The sequence below is a fragment of the Drosophila rhopaloa genome, unplaced genomic scaffold (assembly GCF_018152115.1).
Source record: "Drosophila rhopaloa isolate 14029-0021.01 unplaced genomic scaffold, ASM1815211v1 contig_2, whole genome shotgun sequence".
NCBI lineage: Eukaryota > Metazoa > Arthropoda > Insecta > Diptera > Drosophilidae > Drosophila > Drosophila rhopaloa.
In genome coordinates this window covers 16,774,879-16,788,719 of record NW_025335083.1, presented here as the reverse complement: position 1 = coordinate 16,788,719, position 13,841 = coordinate 16,774,879, and the positions used below count along the sequence as shown (strand labels likewise).

The 13,841-nt window shown below is 40.8% G+C and overlaps 1 protein-coding gene across 4 annotated transcripts in view; it reads right to left on the bottom strand.

Annotated features, from left to right (window-relative positions):
• Nucleotides 1-13,841, bottom strand: part of LOC108052655 (mucin-5AC) — a 42,010-nt gene that overhangs the window by 14,669 nt on the left and 13,500 nt on the right. For 2 of the 4 annotated variants that reach the window (XM_044459996.1, XM_044459998.1), the window contains exons 2-3: nt 2,445-4,128; nt 715-774 (exon numbers count right to left, since the gene is read on the bottom strand). In XM_044459996.1, coding sequence (XP_044315931.1) covers nt 715-774; nt 2,445-2,588 — 204 coding nt within the window. In that variant the 5' untranslated portion in view covers nt 2,589-4,128. Of the gene's footprint in view, nt 1-714; nt 775-2,444; nt 4,148-11,489; nt 12,753-13,841 lie in introns of those variants that run through there. The other 2 variants (XM_044459997.1, XM_044459995.1) reach the window with 2 other exon arrangements.

Below are 13,841 nucleotides of genomic sequence, written 5' to 3'. Positions count from 1 at the left end.
AGGCATGTATATTTAATGTGGATGGGCACTGGGTTCACACGTTTGCTCAAGTAAGGCTGGCAGTCCTTGCAGTACAGTCGCTGGCTCCTTACACAAAACGGCATGGAGGGGTCGTTCAAATCAAAGCAATGAAAATGCTTGTAAATATTCAATGCAATTCTTTTGGTAGGAACCTTTTCATTCGCTAGCCCCGCTTTGCAGTTAATAAAATATTTAAAATATTTTATTGGCTTCGGCATAATGCTCAAACACACACCAATGCAGACCAAGAAAAATATTTTTAATATTTCATGTGCAAATGCGTACTGGGCTTAGTACGAAAATTAATGAACTAAAAGTACAAAAGTTTCAGTTTCAAATAAAAAATGTATAACAGTTTGCATACAAAAAGAAAAAAGAAGCGGACAGATAGAGGATTGGGTATGTTGGGAAAGAAGAGAGAGAGAGAGATCAAATGCAAAGCAAGTGAATTATTTACAAGCATTTTCATTGTACTTTCAAATTACAACCAACTGCAAGACGGCAACGTAAGCGGCACAGCGCAATTGCATGGAGGCAATCACGCAGGTGATCATTACGTTACACATATACAAAGAAACACGTGAGACACTTGCACGTGATGAACGAACGATAGAACGGAAAAAAATGGGTTTGTTTCCATATTTTCTTGTATGCAAATGAGTGGTTTTTTTAAGTGGATGCTTTGACACTTACTTCCGGCGGTGGCGGAGGCGGCTCGGGTGGCGCCACAGGCGTGGTCACGTATGTGTTTTTCTAGTTACGCAATTGGTGAACGATAACGGTTAACGGTTCGTTAACGGATTACATCGACATTGGCGAAAGTTGAAAATCAAAAATGTAAGACATAAGACACATAATTTGTGTGATGTGTTGCGTGAAACTTATGCGTTATTGGTAGGCGAAAATTACAGGGTGAAAGAATATAGTAGTTTTGAGAAGAATGACAGCGAGTGAAAGAAAGGATAGTTGAAAATTATTGTGTTGTTTTTGTGCGTGTTTAGCCAAATAAAGTGTTTAATCCGGTTGATCTGTGGATCCTCGGGAAAACAAGAGATCCATGGACCAACACCTCAAAACTAAAGCATAATCTGTGTACTTGTCGCTACAAAACTATAAACGTGTTTTAAATCATAAATCATTTGATGTGCTTTATATTTGTTATGTAGGTAATTTGTATTTGATATTTCATAGCTCGTTTTTGGTTTTAGTTTATCTGAGTTAGGATTAGTGGAGAATAGTTAAAAGCACTTGCTTTGGATACTGTTGAGTACTACTCGACTAGTTTAACAGGGTGCAGCGTGTGAGTGGAAGGAACGCACTAGATATGTCTGATTTGTTAGTGGTATTGTGGGTGAAGAACTACACACGTCTTTGATTATACTGATTTTTATTTATACTTTACATAGAGTTTAAGCAAGTGCAAAGTAGGCGAAAGTGGCTGAGTTTGCTTGGGGCTGGTGATTAGGGTAGGGTCTCTGTTGGTGGGGGCTTATCTTTGAGGTGGGGTCTGTGCAATGTTTCAACTACAGTTGAAGCTAAGTGTGGGACTGGGTGACAGACAGATAGTTATTGGTTAGAGCGTTTATAGAAAGTTACACTTAGTGGGATAGAGACAGAAGGTTAGGCAGAGAGCTAGACAGAGAGAGATAGTTAGAGAGAGATAGAGGTAGAGAGTTGAGCAAAAGCACTAATAGTTTGCTGAGAATTGAATAAAGGTGGTTAAGCTAGTTGTACAGCGCATTTAGTTGTTGGCTGGCAGAGCTCTTAGACTTGAAATATATAGTATCTATGGATATATCGCATATTATAAAATGTCTACTGAGTTAACAGTTAATTCAAGATTCGTTCCAAAGCGGCTCTACGTTCTAGAATCGGGGATAGTTGGGCACACGCTAAATTAACTGCAATATCAAGTAAAAAAGAGATTGAGAAAAAGTTGAATTCTATTTAGTTAACCTAGCATAGAGTTGCCACACTACTTAAGGAAAAACGTATGCTCTGATGGTAGTTAACTCTGGGTCGTTTCTTAAATCAAAATAGAGTTTGTGTCTTGGGCTCGAAACTAGGGAGGCTAAAATAGAGTAAGGGACAGGTTGAGAGATAGATAGATGGGGAGAGAGAAGTACAGATCGGAAAGATAGTCAGATAGCGGGGTAGTACTTGGGTGGGTTTTCAGGTTGGATTGGGGGCTGGAAATTAGAATTTCATTAAAGCTGATGATTTTCATTTGACGACTTTTTAGAAACTTGCGCTCTTTGGTTTTAGTTTGGGTACTTAGAGGGTCTGAGATTATACTTTTGCTTTACTGAATTGTTTTTTTTTTATTTTGTAGGGGCTCTTCGGTTCAGAAGAAGACAGAGAGAGATTCATAGAATGTGGTTTAAATTTAATTAGGTATTTTGTTTGGTATTTTATATTATTACCCATGACTCAGGTGGATAACGAGGAAATGGAGCTATTTCTTTAGTTGCTACATTACTAGGCAACTCAAGTCTTCCACCTAATTTTCGTAGCTTTCTTCTTCTCGCCACCCGAGATTTCGATCTTAGCATCAATGCGGCCTGCATCTTGGTGTTGTTTTTTTTTCTTTTGTTTACGGTTAAAGTTCTTTTCTTATTTTTTTACTTGTTTGCTGTCAACGGTGCGTATGCGTCACGTCAGTGGTGCAGTGGCGTAGCCGTTGCGTGGGGCGTGGTCGAGTTGCGTTCACAGTTCGAAATCAATGGGATGACACAGGTTACGTTTAGGAGCTTAATAACGTCCAAACTAAATGTCACGTCTGGGCGTTACGTGAGTCGTGAGGGCAGCATCCAAAAGGCGTGCGTTCAGTCCGTTTACTTTCTCAACTTTCTCAACAACTACGAGAACGTACTGATAGGCACAAAGAGGAGGAGTATAGAAATAGAAGCAAAGAGTAATATTTTTTTTTTGGTTTTTTTTTAAAACAGATTTCTATGTGTAGTGCTGTAGTTCTTGTGGTGGTTGTTGTTGGGGTTTCTGTAGCTGTGGCGGTTGGAAAACTGCGTCAGCCTCGAATGGCTGGCGCAGTTGAGTGGCGGGCTGAGGATGGGCTGCGTTGATCGCCAGTGGTCGGCTGCTATTCTAGCTCCGTTAAGTCGTTGTTGTTGTGGTTGCTGTGGTGGCTCCGGTTTCCAGCGGTGATGCTTCTGGCTGCGCCGGCGACTCGTCCTGCGGCGCTCCTGCGAGTCCTCCTGGTTCATAAACGGCGTGGAGATCGGGAAACGGATGCGGGCTCGGGCTCTGCTATGGATATTTATCGTTACGTAGCGGAGCGTAACGTAACGCAACGCCTGGCCTTTTGCTACGTAGCGTTCACGTCGCGCAGCATTGTATTCGTAGGCGATTTCATTTTCGTTTGGATTTTGGCATTGAAAGCTATAAACATTTATTAATATCTATGAATTGACCGTTGCCGTTAGCGCAGCGTTAACGTAGGCGCACTGCGTCGTAAAGGTAAGTGATTGATCGCCTTAGTCTATGCATTTCCTAGTTTTTATCAATTTTGTTGCACGTAGAAAAGTCTTCGAGTTTAGTTATTAGTTATTTAACTTATTTATTTATTCTTTTTCGTTTTGTATTCCGCTTATACTAGTAATTAACGTTAGTGGCAACGAAGTTGAGTTTTAGAGTTTATTTCGTTTAGGCTACAATGAGAGAAGGCAATGTCGTTGTCGAATTTTATTGTTGAAGTAACTCTTATTGGTTGTTCAATATATTATTTTGGTTCGATCACATTTGGTGCAGTTAATTTAAGTTTTAGTAAGTAGAAAAAATATTTAAAGCTTTCTTGTTATGTTTTGTTGTTGTAGCACTAAATGTCATTATCGCTAGCTATATAAAAGTCAAGCCCACACAATATATGCTCATTTTGATTTCTCGTTGCCTTTCCGCTGCTGCCATTTTCCGAGGCTTAATTAACGTTGATTTGGTTGTTTACTAAAAGTGTCTTTATTTATATTTTATTAGTGTTTCATATCACATTTGTTGCAGTTTTCCAATTCATGGCTTTCGTTTGTTTTACTCAATTTTTATATTGCACACGGGTGTTCTTTTTGTGTTCTTTGCTGCGGCTCCATTTAAAATTTGCTGTTGAATGGATAAATAACTTTTGATTTCAATTATGGTTTATTCAATGCGTTAAGCTTAACTTTTCGTTTTATTACTTTGTGTACATTTGTAGAGCTTTAAATCAATGGCCGAAAAATTAAATATTGTATGTTGATCCGAATAATATTTACTTATGTGCTTATTGTAAATGTTGATTTATTTTCGTTTGATATTGTTAATTTGAATTTGGTATTTCTGATAGTTTTATTAATTCAATTTATTATAGTGCCTGTTTGGCTTTAGTTGTTTTATCAAGTTATTGACTTAAGTCCATGAATATAAACGAGAATTCTGAGAATCCGCTTGCAAACAATGAAGCCCATGTCAATAAACCAAATTATTCATTTATGAAGATAGCTCCACTTGAATGCACTCTTGTGCACTTTTGGCACATCTTCGACTTGAATCAATTTCAGACCCTTTCCCCTAGTGACTGAAAAGTTAAGACATGTCGAGTGCAAAGTTTCCAGGCCGTTGCAAATCACTTGCAAAAATCTGGTGAGTAATGCAAACATAGAAAATATTTATGGCATATAAGCCATGTTGCTGCCCTGCAATGCCATAATTCAAATGGCTGCGTTGAGATGGGAGCACGAGAAAGGAAGGCCGTGGAAAGTTACGGCAGCTCAGAGCTGCAGCTGCTGGAATTCATATGCAAATCCTGCAGCGGAGGATGCTCCGCAGCAGGGAAGCCTTTGTTGGGCAAGTGGAACGGCGACCTAAGCAAAACTGGCAACTGCGAACCGAAAATTTCAATAATTCAACAGCGCAAAGCGGAAAAAGTCACTCGTTGAACGATGCAGATGAAATTTTAATGAAATACAGATTCATGCAAAAGCCACACACACTCTCAGACGCAGCGGACATACACATCCCTTCATACAGCTGCGTTCAAATTAATAGCAGCACACCCTTTCAAATATTTGTTAAGATACAAATACACGTGAAAAGCTAGAAATGGATTTATATTAATTAAATACCAATTAAAATAATTTATATATCTTGGATAGTTGAATTAATATCCACTTAATAGAATACATATAAGAGAAACATATTCAATTCTTCCTGAGGTTTCTTTAAGACTACTAGCTTACCTAAATAAATATCACTTCTACTGTGTCTTGGCAAAATTAATAAAATGTGAGTAAAAACTTATATGGTTTGTGTACTCCATTTTTGATAGAAGCCTCGTATTTTTAATTTGTAAATTGAAAACTACTATTATGTCCGCAACTGTGCATCCATATCCGTACAAAACCCAGACCTCGTGGTCGTTAATAGAGAAAAACATGGCACAGGCGCAGCTGACATAACAAAAGCTGGCTGGCTGACTCCGACTGACTGGTTGCAACGCCTAAAAGATTGCTACATTTTCGCAATTAAACACAGACGCGGCACACACTCGCAGTGCGTTGAGTATGTGTATGTGTATGTGCTATGTGTCTGTGTGCGTTACTACACATGTTGCTATTTGGCAGCTAGTCGCCAACAGCGGCAGCAACAATGTCATGCTGACAACATGAGCGCATAAAAAGAATACTATGAAAATTAATTTGTGCGCCATGATTTTGCCAAAGAGATACATATAGCTGGGATAAAGGGGCAGAGAAAGGGGACAAAGGGTTTCGAAAGAGTGGAAATAATATATGACCCTTTGCTGTAAATTTCATTAACACTGAATTGCCCTATTCTTTTGTGAGAAATTGTCTGCCGGGTACCATGCATTTTATGGCCAATTGTGTCGAGTGCATTACACCGAAATTTATACAGCTCTGCGGATAAAGTTAAGTGGATATTCCAAAGATTTTTGCCAAGGGCACTTCAATTTCATCAGCACTGCAATGATAGATGGTCGATAATAGTTAAACTCTTTCAATTATTAAATGCCATCAATAACTCAGTGAAGGCAAGGGATTTACTGCTAAAGGGCATGTTTTTATTAATGGACCCAATAGGTTTACTTGACATTTTTTATAACTTTTTATGGTATGAAAAAATTGAATTACCAAAATATTCTACAAGTACGGAGTTTCCAAAGGGGCTTTAAAGGTTTTATAAATCGTTTATTGTGGTGTTTTATGATCTCTTAGTGTGCAATAATTAAATAACGGTATTTTCTGCAAGGCTGTTTTTTGCCTTCACAAGTAAAAAATGTATTTTCGTAACAAAATCATCTGATTTACGAAATACCACCACAGTTTACCTTTAACCTTTTTACCAGTGCCAGTATGCAGACTATTATAGAACATTATAATGTTTGAACTTATGGAAATTCAACTTTCACATTTCGACGCCAGTAAGAGTGTGGCACTGCCAAATCAATATGATGGTAAGCAGGAGGCACGAAAGTAGCCCATAAAACCGCAACCAAGTAGCCAAACACATAGCCATAGCCCCCAAAATCGACTGTTGCTCATGGGGGCATTGGTGAGTGCATATATCTCAGGTTAATTAATGTGAATGGCGAAACGCTCTGTCGGGGCGAATTTTTGGCACAACGCCCGCTGACTTGTTCACCTGATGGCACTGGCAGTGGGTCTCTCGACGGGCGACTTGTCTGCTGGTAATTAAAGGCGAACGAGGCGCCCCTCAACGAGGAATTTGCATATGCCACATGCCGTGAGAAATGGCAACTGTCCTCGTTGAGAGTCATGTTATTTGATTGTTGACAGCCATCGAGGCGACTGAGTGTGTGTCTGCGTGCCTGCTGTTTCTGTTTGCTGTTTGCTCGACATTGGCTGGTAGACATACTCTGGGCAACCACAATCCAGCGTTAATTGAGCCTAAGTTATTGATATGTTTCGATGCGGGTCAGGCTTGAACGCCACGTAATTTTTGAGGAATTTTTTAGTGGAATGTAAACTATTTAATAATATCCATAAACAAATCGATACATTGAAATGTGTAATAGGTTTATTATTTTGGAATAATTACAGCATAGGGCTTGGATATAAAAAGCAATCATTTTTTGTTAATATTTGTAAACGTTTATATCAATTGTGTGGCTCTTTAATAATTGACGAATTACTGAAGTTAATTTTAAGAATATGCATTATTTAGTTAGAAACGTAAGTAACGTCAATAAATTTATAAATAAATTAGCATTAATAAGACACCCAATCAAATAAATACATATTTGACCAGAGCACACATTCATTAATTTCAATATATTTACTCAAAAAAATGTTTAAATGTTGTTAAATAGCACATTGTTATGGTTAAACGAATGCAAATCGACGTATTTAAATCATGAAACTCCATTTTGCATAAATCCCGTTTTCCAGTATTACTAGTAATCGCCCCTTTGGGACTGCTGTCCAAGCAATTTTGTAACTCTGCACAATTGCGCAAAGTAATTTGTGACTTTTTAAATGATTTTTATTGTCGATGGCAGCGGCAACAATCAACAAGAGCAAAACGTTGGCCAAATTTCGAAGATAAATGTTGGCTGGATGGGGAAGAGCAAACAGAAAAAAAAGGATAGAGCCAGAATCGAAAATTAATTTAAATGCGGCTTTGTAATAAACGAGAAGAATTTCTCTTCGTCTTACATTCTTCATTTATCTGTGTGTGTGTGTGTGTGTATTTGAGTGAATGAATTATGCAACAATAATTCAATGAAGCCGCCGCAAAGTATGCAATAAACAAGGAACTGTCATTGGTTTTTGGTCGGATTGGTTTTTTCCTTGTGCACAAGGATGATTACCACTTTATTTGCGAGATGGCTTTTGCGAAACCCGGAATGAAGTGGAGAATGAGGCTGTGCACTGGCAATATGTCAGTTACAATTACGAGAACTGGCCAAGACCGACGTGCCTGACAAACAATTACCAGCAACCGCCGAGAATTGGGAAAAATGGGCCAGCAGGATGTCCCTTCTGCGGGCAAAGGAAGCTGGCGCCGGATCTGGGCGACAGTTTGAGTAATTATTGAGGCTGCATTCTGAGGCAGCAACAATCGCCAGCGTCGCACTTTTTTGGCAGACATCTCGTGTAATTGGAAATTAAATTACGAGTACGACAGACGAGTTGCAGGCAATCGGCTGTAAATCAAGGCATCTTGTTCATTTAAGCGTAAGCGATTTGATTCATCAAACTGAAATAATCACAATCGAACGGCCCTGAATCCTTGATTGGACTAAAAAGCTGAATTAGTCTAATAGCCGTGGCCTTGACATGGATTTTCAATTATCTAAGCCAGATAACTGGGGAAACTAAATTGCAATGGCAATTATACTCTTAGAGCTCAACAAAAAATAACTGTTTATGGCAAGAATCAGAAATTTCCTACTCCCTTACTAATATTTACTACAACGAAATACTTGATATTAAAAAGGATATCACAAAATAAAGCTATAATTAAAATGCTATAACTGAGTAGTTATAATATAGATTTTGGGCTGTACGATTGTTGTGCTCTTGTTTTGTGAAACCGCCACAACCAATAGCGATTGTAATTCCCATTTTGCATTGTTTTCCCCCAAATCTGTTCTAAATTCCCTGCAATATTTGCACACAAGTGCAGTGGACAATTAATGCTAATGCAGTTATTTATCTCAATGTCGCCATTTTGTTTATTCATAAATTCTAGTCCCCCTCCCCCCTCGGGACAAACCCCTTGCGTTTGTAGCACGTTTATTTCCACCTTTATTACAAGTCTTTCACCCATTTTCATTTCACGGCTTTTAGGGGAAGTGGGGAGGGGGAAGGGGGACGTTGGCGGCGTGGGCGGTGGGACAAATGGCGATGATGATATTTTTTCGCATTTCTGGCGTCCGCCATTTTGCCGCATACTTTTTTCCCTATTTTCCAGCTAATTTACTAGCTGTTGTTTTTGTGCACGAGGCGCTCGGGACTGCATACATATACGCGGAAACGCATACACATACATATACACATACAAGTCCATGTCTCTCTTAGCGATTCGAGTGGCAGCGAAGGAGACTAGAAATGACGCTGGCGTGGGTTCCAGGGAATATAATAAATTTCAGCCGCCGCCAGTCGCTTTTGCTGTTTACTTTCTTCGTTTTTATACTTTCCCTTTGGCCCTTTAATTTTTTTACACCCAGTTCTTGTCGAGAACACGGGGTACCAAGAGTTATTGTGGATGTGAGATTGCCCTTAAATCCACAGCGGTACGATCATCTTATCGTGCTCATAAAATGAAAGCTTAAAGAACCTAATGTAGCACTTCTAAAATATTTTTGAAAATTACTTCAAATGAAAATAGTTATCGTTATATAAGCCCCCAGAAAATAAATATTTTGTTTTTAGGTGCAAGTGCAAGTAGGATATTTTGGGCTGATTTTATTGTTAATTGTTTAATTGTTTAATTTTCTGCCAGTGTTATTATTCTATTACCAAATACATTTTTCATGTTTTTTTTAGTAACCCTAAATTTTTTTTAAAGAATGCGCGTAACAATCCTCCTGCGGTCTTAAAATTTGTATAGTTTATTGCGTCTCAATTAAAAATGAATTCTAATATACTGTGCTCTAATCTGAACTTGTATTGGATACAGTTGAATATGTGTATCAGCAGTATATCATCAGCTAATGAGAATAATTGTGTCGACTCAGAGAGATTTATTTGTTTTGTTGAAATGGTTTTCTGGGGACTTGGTTTTTCTCTTACCCAGGCGCTTCCGCCTTCAGTCCGGCCTTACAGAGATTTTCTTTTGTGCGCACGTTTGGTTTAAATTGTGCAAGTTTTTGAGCTTTATTCCGCATAAAGACATACATATACATAGTTGATTCGTTGCTTATGCAAGTCAAATAATAGCGCAGTGCTAAGTTTTTTAATTTACCGCCTCTCATCCGGAGCGCATTAAGTGAGTCGTGCGCTAAAAACCAAGTGGAAGGAACTCTGTGGCAACTTTAAGTATGAAAACTTTAAGTTGCGCCCGCTGCCACCTTGCACTTTTATGGCACACATTCAGTGTTGCCATTAGCCTTTTACACAACATTTGGCAAACGGCGCCAGTTGAGGGAGGTGACCTGGCGGAGCTGGAGGAGATGGGGGACATGGAGGACCTGGCGGAGATGGAGGACGGGCTGGGCATGCCAAGCTTTTTCGGGCAGCGCATTATCAGGCCGATACAAAGGCACATTATGCGCTTCCGATTCTCGGATTGTTGTTATGCATGCACTTGCAGTCGCTGTTGCCATTCTCTCCTGGTATTTTTCTTGTCGATGCCGCCGTTATGGCATCGCCTCAAAATGGGGCTAGTCGAGAGGAAAGCTGCACGGACATATCGAGCTTGTTGACTCCTGCCAAAAGCTACTTGTCCTTATTAGAGATGCCATACGTATAACAGTGTGGGTGTGCGGGTTGTCAAAGCTACTTGAATAGCCCCGATAAAATATTTGAAATTTGTATTGAACGACAAAGAAAACATTTCCCGTATCATAACTTCATTGAAAATTCAATTTTAAGACTTCAACATACTTTCTTATTTTAGCTGTGAAAAAACGCAGAGTAGATGTCTATTTCTTTCATTTTATGTTTAAATATATAACTCATACGACACGTAAGCCAGTTATTCTCACAGAGAATATTTCAAACAATAAAGAAAATATTATCTCTATCATAACTTCAGTTATAATTCAGCTTAAAGAAAGCAAAATAGTATATTTGCTAAGCTGTGCAAAGTCGCAAAGAAGATGTTTATTTCGTTCATTTTAGGTTTTAACATGATACTCATACGACACGTGCGCCAACAATCCCGACAGAGAATACAGTGAGTTAGTTGGAATGTTGGTCTTAATATAATCTATAAATAATGTCAATGATTGATAATTCAGATGCCAACAACCCATTACCATGTTGCCAATTAGAGCCTATCGCAATAGCTCCTCTTCATAGATACAAAAATAACACAGCTCTGAAGTCACTTGGCGTTTTACCAAAAACTGGTTATTTATCTTTAAAATTAGCAATCTAAATTATTTAAAGCTCAACAAATCAGAAGCACACTCTCCAACTATTATGAGGCATTTAAGTGTGGGTATAAACATATAAATAAATGTTGTGTAAAAAGTTGACATTTGAAAACTTTTTGATTGTATTACGAAAATAGGTATAGGTTACTTTGTTAAGTACTATGACACCCACTATCAACCAAAACGATTGGATAATGTTACCATATAATGCTGGAATTAAGAAAACCAATAATCATATTTTGGGGGAACACACCACTCATAACATTCATACACCGATAATACGAATATGGGGCATGCACAAGATACATAAGCAAGCAAAATATTTTGAAGGGTTGGGATCACAGTTAGCATCGGGATCAGGATCAGGGGTTGGCCAGGATCGGGCCGGAATTACCATTACCTCGAGGTGTTCGCACACGCAGATGCCCTCCTCGCAGTAGGCGCAGATCTGCATCTTGCGCCCGTTGACCCCCAGCCCTTTGAAAATCAGCTGTGGTTCGTCGGCGAGCAGCGGTTCGTACTGCGTGGTTTGAACGCCGGCGCTGAATTGCAGTTCCCGCAGCTGCCGCTTGATGCCACTACCAGGACCACCGCCACCACCACTTGCTCCCCCGATGTCCTGCTCGAAGGCGTCGCTCCTGCGCATCCTGTACACGCTGCACTTGCGCTCCAACTGACCCGGCGCCGGCGGATGCATCGGCTCGTCCTCGTCGTCCAACGCCTCGCCGGCGGTCAGCGGCTGGCGCTCGGCGGATGACTCCAGCAGCTCCTCGGGACCGGGCCGCCGCAGCTTGGCCACGTGGCCCGGCGAGGCCATGGGCGTGGCCGGCGTTACAATGATGGCATCATGGTGGGGCACAAACATAACGCCGGCGCCGGCACCACCAGCTAACTCCGCCTCCGCCTCGGCCGCCATTGCGGCGGCAGCGGCAGCGGAAGTGCTGGCCAGCGGCGGAGACGTGGGCGTGGGTGTCTCCGTATCCAACGAGGTCACTGTCGTTTTAACGCCGGCCACCGCCGATGGCGACACCGCCTCCTCCGCCAAATGCGAGACGAGCGGCAGCGTGGCCGTGGCGGATTTGTGCAGCTGTCCGGCGGAGATGACCGGATGGAATCCGGCCGTGCTGCTGCTGCTGCCGGAATGCCGGTGCACCAGTTTCGGTGAGACGCGTCCGTGGGATGAGGCGAACTGCTGGTAGGGCGTCTGCCCATGATGGCTGCCCAGCGCAGGCGCGTGGGCGGGGCCGTGCGAGTGTGAATGGGCGTGCGCGTGGGCGTGGGCGTGGCCGTGGGCATGGTGCATGCGCAGCTGCAACACCGATTGGGTGTCGCCCTCATCGATTGGCAGTAGGAGCTTCGATTGCGTCGTGTAGGTGGCGCTCAGTTTGCGACCATGTGGCGTCGGTGCCCTCAAATAGCTTGTGGGCAGCTGGTGGAACTGGCGCGACTGGCTGCGTGTGGGCGTGGACGCGCCCTCGGCGGCATGATCGCCGGAAACGAGTCCGACGGCTCCGGCCGCCTTCGGTGGATGTAGTTTCGCCTGGAGCTGTTGGGTCTTCTTCTGCTGGCGTTGGCGTTGCCGCGCCTGGCGGGAAGCCAGGGAGGCGCCACCAGCAGCTGCATACATCTTGGCTTGGGAAAAGGGGGCTGGGTTTTGGGGTACGGGGTTCGGGGCTCGGGGAGCTTTACCTCTAGTTACAAACTAAATACAGGGGGCGATCCTAGGATTACATTCGGTTTTGCAGTTGTTTTGCCGACAGACCTAAGCTCAAGTTTACCTCAAATAAATAATATAATCGCTCTGGATCTGTAATATCCACCTGTTCTCTTATAATCTTTTCGTTTCAAATTAAAAACTGTTTTTATTTAGCTGCCTATCTTGAAATCCTCTACCAATATCTATTAAGCGTGTGTAAAACGAATTAAAAAAATTGTTAGCAAAAAGTGTTTCGTTTTTTGTCCCTGTAGAAACGACTCTTTAACCGTATCCCCTTGTAACTCTATCTCAGAATTGTCTAGCCCAATATCTGGTGTGTTGTGGTGTCCTGTTTGACATAAATGATTGTACTTTGGATTACTTGCTTAAGCTTCAACCGAATTGCGTACAAAATGGCTAAAAATAATTGTTGTGAAACCATCGAAAGTAAATGTTTGTCAAATTCTAAATGAAAATGTTACAACTTTAACTTAGGCTAGGGCTATCCGAAAGATATATGTTTTGTGCATATTCGCAGTGTTTAACATTCCGTCTTCTTGTTTGTATATAAAAAAATATGTTTCAAAAAATTTGTCCTTTGGTTTTCGGTGTCTATTAAAATATGTTTTACAAATATTTCAATCTCTGCTTATAAACATTTAAAAAATATGTTATCTGCACAATCAAATTGCATACATTTGGGCGTATTGTCTGTGTGTATCCATCGACATGTTTTTAGTTGGAGCTGTGCTTGATTTCCTTGTGGGATTACGACAATATAAACGAAGTGTTTGGTTTTGAATATATGTACGTTTTGCCTAAGCTGCGTTGTTGTCTATAAAATTTTCAATGCATATTTTGCCTTTCGCCTAGCTAATGTCCATTTGGGGTATCAAAAAGCATCTAAATTCTAAACTCACACATATATATATATTTCATTTAATTTTATTTTTGAATTTGTTTTTATCTTTTGATGAATTCCTGCAGCTCCTCGTTTTATTTGTTCTTGGCCTTGGAAGTGAACTATTTTCGGTTAATACCCTCTGTGCTTCTTTC